Source organism: Panicum hallii, chromosome 6 (genome assembly GCF_002211085.1).
Source record: "Panicum hallii strain FIL2 chromosome 6, PHallii_v3.1, whole genome shotgun sequence".
Lineage (NCBI taxonomy): Eukaryota > Viridiplantae > Streptophyta > Magnoliopsida > Poales > Poaceae > Panicum > Panicum hallii.
This window is the reverse complement of record NC_038047.1, coordinates 9883191-9892345: the sequence shown is the minus strand read 5'-3', so window position 1 is coordinate 9892345 and position 9155 is coordinate 9883191. Positions and strand designations below refer to the sequence as shown.

The following is a 9155-nucleotide window of genomic DNA, read 5'->3' as shown; positions in this document are numbered from 1 at the left end:
TCGGGCCGATAGGGTGGTTAACATCAGGCCGAGGGGCTTTTGCCGGTAGGGAAGAAGTCAAAAGGCTTATGGCCGATAGGGTTACGCCTATCAAAAATCGGCTGAACTAGTAGCCGATTGCTAAGCCTAGTTACAAAGGTGTATCAGCTAAGTAGTCGATACACGAGGTAGACTAGGACCTTTACATAGGAAGGGGCTCTGACAAGATTGTAATCAAGACTAAAGCAAAGGTATGAGCATCCATATGAATAAGGGTTAATCAATCATCACAAAAAGTCTGCCATAGGGGCAGCAAGTACATCAGGCATGGTGCACAATTTATCTTTAGTCAATCTATGGCAAGGACTTTGGCTACCAATAGCTAATTTTAGCGTCACACAAATAGTAGGCTAAATATAAATCAAACATTTCATGTTCGAATTAGACCTCTCTTATGTTTTAAGGTTGCACAACAAATCTAATTAAGATTTGAACAAGCGGCACAAGAAACATATTGCAATAACAAGCACACATGACTAAATATAACTTTAAGTGGATATGCTTAACTATTTCTTCCATAATACAAATGGAATTGATTAACTTAAAAGAATTTAAGTTACAAAACAAAATTAGGTTTGAAAATTCCACATCAATTCATACTTAATCTATAAAAATTGTATAACAAAAATCATGATCTACAAAGTTAACATGTAGGAGCTATGAATATTATACTCTTTTATCTTGGATTTAACATAGATTCAAAAATATTTAGTTTCATATCAAACTTATTTAATAGAAGTTGTAGAGCTTAAAATCTAGTTTCCAACAAAACTTGTTTTGCAATTTTTGGAATTTTCTACAATTTTCTATTGAATTTACAAGTCAGCAACACAGCTCACATGAAATAACATAAACTCTTACCCAAGGGTCCCCAAACAGCACTGTTTCTATGGGTCTAGAACTTGCAGAAAACCCCCTGAGCTTGTTCCAATTGTTGCACGAGATCCTTCCCTGCAATTGGAACAGAGGAAGCGATTGGGGAAAAATGGAGCTCAGGGACGCGGGCTGCTCCGGCCGCAGTCTTCCGCACGCCTGTGCCACGCGTCCACCTGGTTCCGCTCGGGGCCGCCCGCCTGCGCGCCGCCTGCCTCGGCCCACCTACGCGCCGCCGCCTGGGCCACACGTCCATGCGTCGCCGGCCTCCCGCGACGCACGCACCGCCTGCTCCGCGCTGCTGGCCCGCTGCTCGCCTGCTCCCTCGCCAGCCGCGTGCTCCGCGCCCGCCGCGCCGCCTGGGACCGTGGTCGCCCAGAGCCGGCCGCTTGGGCCGCTGCTGCCTAGCGCCTGCCGCAGCTGCGCTCGCCCCTGCGCGCTGCCCGCACCGCCTGGCGCCTGGGGCCAAGCCCTGCGCAGCGCCTCCTGGGCCTGCTGCTGCCCCTGCACTGGGCCCGCCAGCCGAGCCGCGCCACCAGCAGCTCGCCCCCGCACGCGTCGCGCCAAGCCGCGCCTCTCCGCATCCACTAGCGCCGCCCGCCGGCTGAGCCGCGCCGCTCGGGCTCCTGCCGAGCCGCGCCGCCAGCGCTGCGCGCCTGCGCGTGCCGCCGCTGCCGCCTGAAGCCACGCCCCGCTCCTGCCGTCGCCGCCTGCGCGCCTGCTGCACCCCACACCGCGCCGGCCGAGCGCCTGGTGGAGGAGACGAAGAAAGGCAGGGGAGGAAGAAAAATAGAAATTGGATGGAGCTGCCGTGTCGCCGGTGTGGAAGGAGATAAGGGCGCCAGAGGAGAAGGAGCTGAGGGGGTAGTGACGCGTGGAAATTTTGCAGCAGGAGGTGGCAAGGATGGTCGGCACAGCGGCGGACTGCAGAGCAGAAACAGAGCAGCGCCAGAGGAGGAAGAGAAAGGGAATTTCTTGAGGACTTGTTTGTAATTTTAGAAAATTGCAGGGGCCTCTTGGTAAAGAAGAATTTAACCACTCTTCTAGAGCTCAAACAAAAATGTGGCCAAAATGAAAGTTGTACAACTTTTCAAGCTCTACAACTTTGTTTTAGGGTTTGAACTCCAAAACTCAAGTTATGAAGTTTTATTTTAAGACTTGGACTAATTTGACTTTTATAAAATTTTTGTCCTTGTCAGGGTATATTACCTTGGGCCTGTTTACAAGATGCTAAGTAAGTCATGATTACTTACGTTATTACCCTTTGGCCTCTAGTAATTTTGGAAAGTCACTTTCGTAAATCACCTATTTTGCATAAAATGACTTGTTCTTTTATAAAATTACATAAATACACTTTTTACTTGCACTTTAAATTTTTAAAAGTTTCACACAAACACACAAAAGTTTTACACTAACAAGTATATACTTTACACTATCAAATTATAAACCTAGCTTACAGACACATGAACTGTCACATAAGGCTTCATGCTCTTGGTTGTATTCACTGAATGCTACCATAGAATTTGAACCATCTGAACATACTATGGAAACACACAGAGCCCAAAGTTGTTGCTGTAAATTGATGGTATTTCACATGCCAGATGGTTGTTGGATAGATTTAGTGAATCAAGAGACATCAGGAGCGGCAGGACGTCCAAGAGGCTTGCCTGGGTCTTCGTCCAGAGTGCCATGGCTGTTCAATCTTGAGAGAGTGACAGTGGACAGTTATGGTTGGATCATCTGTTGTACAAACGGTCCCTGAATGGATGCACTCCAGGATTAAGCAAGAGCTGCAGCAGTAAATCACTAAATCCTAGCGGCCGAAAGTCAAGGCGCGAAAAACATCTTGTCACGTACTAAAATTTTGTTTGGTTGGGTTATCGTCTCGCAGAGTTTGATTGGAAAATACCATTCATTACGTTTACATCATGTTTGTTCTATCCCAAAATAAGTGTGACGATGGATGAAGGATGAATATAGACTAATAATATTTTAAATAGTGGCGTTATAGTGGTTTCGCGGAGCTGCTGCTATGACGTTGCAGTAAAAAATAGCGCACTGTAGAGAGCTATAGCGACGCTAATAGCGGTTTGAGAATCCTACCGCTAAATTGTATAGTTCGCTATTTAAAATGTTGATATAGATAATTTTTTTCTTAAATTAAACAATTGGAATTATGTTCAGTACTCAGATTACTCAGATTTGATGAGGATGGCTCATCAAATCTGAGTACTGATGCTATTATCTGCATTGCTCTAGACCATTTCTACTTGGCGTATGTCTGTCCATGTCGGTGTCCTCTAGGAGAACCACATCTAAGTTGATGTTTGCTCGTGGATACTGGTGACAGCAAAACGCCAAAACCTTACTTGCATTTGTGCATATGGTGGCTATCGAAATTCAGTATCAACTTCAGCATCACGCTCTAGCACTGATTTTTTTTTTCCACACAGGCTGCACACTCTGTAAATGAGGAAAAGAATGTGTGAGAGAAGACTGTACTTCACACGTGTGCTCATATTTTTTTTAATTTATTAGAAAATTTAACCGGCGCTATTATCTTAGTGGTAGACGACATATCCATGATGTATATGGTGATATCAAGGATCTGACAGCTCAGTCTCTTCGAGTGCTCGTAAAGGTAAGGTTGTATGTTGTATTTATAAGGGTGAGTGTGCGGGCGTATGTGCGATTCAATCTCTTGGAGGTGCTAATAAGGATAGGGTTCTATTCGCGTATTTGTAAGGGTGAGTTTGCGTGCGTCTGTGTATAAGAAACGTATGCATGTTCGGAAAAAAAAGAGAAGACTAAAAAAAACAATGTATCAGAGAAAGCCATTTCATGCTCCCAGGCCCAGTAACCCATCAATACGTCGATCGACCAGAAACCGACCAGATAAGCCCATCCCGAATCGGGTGGCTGCCGTTTGCCGCTCTAACGGCACCCAGGTCCCTAAACCAAACGCCGTCACTTCACTCCTCCCACACCCAACAACCCCACTTCCCGTTGAGATGGCCCTCAAAGCCGCCGTCTCCGTCACCCCGCTGCCGTCGCCTCCCCTCCGCCGCCTCCTCTCCCTGGCTTCCTCGAGGTCGGCGGCGGCTCGCAGGCTCGCGAGGGTTTCCGCGGCGATGGCGGCCACGGCGGTGCATCCGGCCGTGGTGGTCGGCGGCGGGCGCGTGGGCCAGGCGCTGCTGTCCATGGGCCCGCCGGGGGCGGACGTGCTCGTCGGCCGCGGCGAGAAGGTGCCCAACGACGCGCCCGGGCCGATACTCGTGTGCACGCGCAACGACGACCTCGACGCCGTGCTCGAGGCCACCCCCAAGTCGCGCTGGCGCGGTACGTGCCCCCAAGGCCCCCAACTCCCCCCAGCTCGTCTGCTTGCACTTGCTCGTTCGATGTCGTGTTCGTCTCTGTGGTTGTCCTTGTCTGCGGTCGGAGCTGTCTGCATATGTTTTCTCTTCTGGGTTGCATTTTTGGCTAGCCGAATATCGAATAAATTGAGCTGAATTGTACAAACTGCTGTCTGTTCAGTTCAGTTTTTGATTGTGTGCATCTGCTCAACCTGGAGCTTATGCCATATAGTTCCTTTAGTAACCAACATCCTCAAGATGGAAGTAACGAAAAATAGGCTGGATCTGCTTTACAAATGGAAGGTTTAGCAGCTGATCTGGTATAATTGATGGGTCAGTGAACTAGGCAATGTGACATTTTCATTTCTAAATTCTAAATTTCGTTCAGTTGTTCGGCTGGTTATGAACACACTATTTTGGAAACTCGACATTGCTGAAGAGCTTCAGGTTATCATTGCACAGGAGCTTGTATTGCTGAAACCTTAAACACTAAATCTGCTAAGGATCTCTGCTCTGCATGTAATTTGAAGGAACTAACCTCACAAGATGGTCCTGCTGATAATCATTTGATCACTATATGAGCATTTACATTGATTCTGAAGTGTCTCCTCCAGATGTATACCTTCGCTTCCACTAATGTTTTTAAAAATGAGATCTGCTATGGTTTTGTCTTATGCATGCAACTGCCTAACTACACCTTTGTGCAACATTATTGCGTAATGTTGCTGCATGTTGGAACTTGTGAGCTAATATTGTAGCAGATTTGGTGTTCTTCCAGAATGGGATGCTGGATCCGTGGTTTGAGAGCAAGGGGCTAGTGGATGCAAACCAGGTCTTGGCATACTTTGCTGTGTCGAAACTTGGAGAACCACCAGTCGATGGTATCACTGACACCAACCCAGAAGGGTTGACTGCTGCATTTGGCAGCTGGGCTCCAGCTGTGGCTGCCCGCCTGCAAAATGGCAGACTTACCTGCAAGGTGAGGTTATCAGTATTTGTTTCACAAATTCTTCATTTCATCTGTCAATAAATTCCCATGCCTACCAGTTTCTTATTTTTCATAGTTTCTAGATTTTTTGCTCAACTAACTGTGACATCTTGCAATAGTAAGGTGCAGACAACATAGATATCTATTCAAAATATTTTTTCTGTCATGCCTTGCAACTTCTGTATAAGGTTTATTAGTTACTACATCCTCGCATTGAATTCTATCAGATAGAACTTAGAATAAAATATGGTTGCTAATTTGGTTCCTTCCCTAAGTGTTATTTATTTTTCATCCTGTCCAAATCTGTGCAAGGGATCCGAGGGTAAATACGAATATAACTTTTTATGGCATATTATAGTAGTGCTTGTTCTGAGTTCCTGCTCTATTAAGGTGTGGATAGGATTATGGAAGAGAACATGTTTAATCTTTGTTCTTTCTTTAAGAAAAGGCGTACAGATGATTTTCTTTTTTTAAAAAACGTGAATCATGGAAGTATACGTTTCCAGGACCCCCTTGTTTCTCTGCACTGTATCAGACAGTAGGTGCGAGTCATGCATTACTTGAATCATGAAAATTAATGTGTTTTTACTTACCATTATTATAATAACCAAAAGGAAATATTGTTGAAAATTGACCAAGCCGATGAGCTCACGGAGTTACAGTTCGGCACCAAAGTTAACTTCTTGGGATGAGAGGCAAAATACTAGTGATGTTTTGTTATCATGTTTTTCTATTGATGTTCTTTCTTGCCCTCTCAGGTAACGGTCCTTGCACTTGCTCCTTTGTGCACTTTCAAGTATTTAGCTGATGATTTGTCTGTGATTCTATTGCAACCTACCCCATCAGGTGCTTGAGAAGGAAGCCTTTCAGAAGCAGATGCTAGAGAAGTTGATATGGATTTCAGCTTTCATGCTTGTCGGTGCTCGGCATCCAGGGGCTACTGTTGGTGCTGTGGAAAAAGAGTACCGATCTGAGGTTCATTCCCTCTCATGAAGGCCACATCAATCATGGTTTTGGTTATGTTTGTTCAATTAGCACCAACAAGCACAAGGGTCTTTCTTGCAATGCACCTCTAAGTTGTGCTTGTCCTGGCAGGTTGCGAGCCTGATAGCTGAATTAGCATCTGCTGTGGCTGGAGAGAGGGGGCTTACGTTTGATGAAGGCATAGAAGAGAGGCTTTGTGCGTACTCCAGAGCTGTGGCGCACTTCCCTACTGCTGTAAAAGAGGCATGTCCTATCTGTTGAGCACTTAAAACCTGCACCCTATTTTATTGCCTGATAAATTAACATTGATTCATCCCAATGGAACAGTTCAAGTGGAGGAACGGTTGGTTTTACTCTCTCACCGAGAAGGCGCTTGCAGAAGGAAAACCAGATCCATGCCCACTCCACACAGCTTGGCTCAAGGAGATTAAGGTCATATAGAGATTTTCATGTAAATGGGATAGCATCTTGGGTTAGACTCACGAACCAGTTCAAGTGTTTATGTTATGTTATCTATATAGAGAAAATTGCGTGTGCTGTCATGTACTTTAAGTGCATCTTTTGAATTTGATGCTTTTCGCATATATTAAACCTTTGTTATGTTATCTATATATGCATTCCATGTCACTCGTCACCACTGTCAATATTAAACCTTTGTGTCATTGTATGTGAAAACTTTGTGCTCGAGCATGCTGTATGGTTTGTTGTCATTGACTGCAGGTTAATTCAACCAAGAAGGATTAGACACCTGCGGCAACACAAGTCACGATTCATGACTCATCAGACCGGGTCAAGACCATTTTGTGAACAGCGGACTAAGAAAACTCAGGTACCTTGACTTTCACCACTATGGTTTGAATTGAATCTGTTGTTTAGCATGCTACAGAACAACCAGATTCAGTGTCTTGGTTCATCCTTAGAGCGGATTGAAATCACTCTCAGAACCAGGCGATGGCTCCCTCGACAAGAACCCAGGCAAGTCTCTTACTCAACCCGTTTCTGCTGCTGATCTGCTCATCCGTATCCAGTGCGATCGGGCAAGAAGCACGGCCACGGCCACTCCTCAGATGGAAGTCTACCTTATCGCCAGCCAACGGTGGTGACCAGCCATCATCCCCTCTTCTCTCATGGTTGCCTGCCAAGCCGACGTGCTCCTGGTCCGGCATCAGGTGCGACACCACTGGCCATGTCACTGAGATCAGCCTACCCGGCGCTGGCCTCCATGGCATGCTCGGTGCGCTGAACTTTGCCGCATTCCCGGCGCTCACCAAGCTCAACCTCACCGGCAACAACACCACCGGCGCCATCCCGGCGAACGTCACCGGCCTGATGTACCTTGAACTGTCAGGGAACAGCTTGTCCGGCGAGATACCAAACACCCTCCCGGCGATGGTGCGAGGGATGAGGTACCTCAACCTGTCATCCAATTGGTTGCGCGGGCCGATGCCACGGTGGCTCTCCGACATGCGGGAGATGCGTAGTTTCAACGTGTCAAACAACAAGCTCACTGGGGAAATCCATCCAGACTTGTTCACAAATTGCCCAGAGATCACATCGTTCCATGCACAGACCAATTCCCTGGCTGGAGGCATCCCACCGGAGATCAGCAACGCCACCAAGCTACAGTCCTTGCTTCTCTACAACAACAGGTTATACGGCCAAATCCCAGTGGAGGTAGGCAGACTGACAAACTTGCGATTTCTGTTTCGCACTGAATTTCCTGAGTGGGCCTATTCCCAATTCGGTTGGGAACATGACAAGGCTTGTATTTCTGGGTTTCTTCAGCAACAATCTCATTGGGAAAATGCCGCAAGGAATCATGAATTTGACTAAATTGCAAATCCTTGACCTTAGCTCCAATCAGCTGGAGGACGAGGTGCCAGCAACAATCTCATCGCTCCAGAGCCTCCAATACCTCAACCTTTGTAATAACAAGTTGTCAGGAATGATACCAAACCTCAACACCAGGAAATTGCTTGCCATTTCCTTGGCAAAAAATTACTTCACAGGAGGATTCCCTATGGCGTTATGTCCGCAGGCTTCTTTGGAAATCCTGGACCTATCAAACAACCAACTTCATGGAGAACTACCCAGATGCTTGTGGGACTTGCAGGGTCTACTGTTCATGGATTTTTCAAACAATACCTTCTCTGGGATTGTGAAGACGTCAACAGACTCCGATTTGTCACTAAGATCAGTACAGCTGGCAAACAACAATCTCATGGGAGAATTCCCATTGGTATTCAAGAGATGCAGAAGGCTAACCATTCTTGATCTTGGTGAGAACAAGTTTTCTGGTATGATTCCTTCATGGATAGGGTCTAGCCATCCAGCAATCCCTTGCTAAGAGTGCTCCGGTTACCATTGAATATGCTCCATGGGAGTATTTCTTGGCAGCTATCACAACTCTCTTCCCTCCAGCTGCTGGATCTCGGTGGCAACAATTTGGTAGGTTCCATACCAAGAAGTTTCACCAATTTTACATCCATGATGCGGCCAAAAACAGAGTTTGACCTACCACTTAAAGTTCGCTATCCTATCTTACATTATGTTCTTTCATACACATATATGTAACACCCTAAATTTTCAAACTAGGAGTTTAAACAAATTTGGTTAGGTTTTATTTAGAATTCAAAAGGTTTAATTCAAATTCTTTTGAATTTAGAGCATTTATCGTGAATTAATAGTATTTTAGTTATCTATAAAAAGAAATATAAGGAAAACATAGGATTTGTACATTTCATGCCTCATTGCATTGTTTTATTGGTTGTTTGCTATTTGAATTTAAATTTCAAATTCAAATTCAAAAATATTTGAATTGCATTCTTTTTTCTCTCTCTCTTTCTCTCTTGGGCCGGCCCACCACCCCTTCCCATTTTTTTCTTTCTCTTTTTCTCCTCCCCTGTGCGGCCCAGTCC

At 45.7% G+C, this 9155-nt stretch overlaps 2 protein-coding genes across 4 annotated transcripts; both read left to right on the top strand.

Annotated features, from left to right (window-relative positions):
- Nucleotides 1–3811: 3811 nt before the first annotated feature.
- LOC112897910 lies at nucleotides 3812–6871 on the top strand. Its single transcript, XM_025966311.1, has 5 exons — nucleotides 3812–4251; nucleotides 5027–5244; nucleotides 6100–6228; nucleotides 6349–6480; nucleotides 6565–6871. Exons 1-5 carry the CDS (start codon nucleotides 3924–3926, stop codon nucleotides 6676–6678), a joined length of 921 nt encoding a protein of 306 aa, XP_025822096.1. The 5' UTR covers nucleotides 3812–3923; the 3' UTR covers nucleotides 6679–6871.
- Nucleotides 6869–8887, top strand: LOC112897911 (LRR receptor-like serine/threonine-protein kinase). 3 transcript variants are annotated; one of them, XM_025966313.1, is made up of 3 exons: nucleotides 6869–7066; nucleotides 7180–7911; nucleotides 8023–8887. In XM_025966313.1, exons 1-3 carry the CDS (start codon nucleotides 7010–7012, stop codon nucleotides 8068–8070), a joined length of 837 nt encoding a protein of 278 aa, XP_025822098.1. In that variant the 5' UTR covers nucleotides 6869–7009; the 3' UTR covers nucleotides 8071–8887. The 3 variants fall into 3 exon arrangements, with proteins under 3 accessions (XP_025822098.1, XP_025822099.1, XP_025822097.1); XM_025966314.1 differs by having other exon boundaries at nucleotides 6954–7066; nucleotides 7180–8882; XM_025966312.1 differs by having other exon boundaries at nucleotides 6962–7066; nucleotides 7158–8880.
- Nucleotides 8888–9155: the final 268 nt, after the last annotated feature.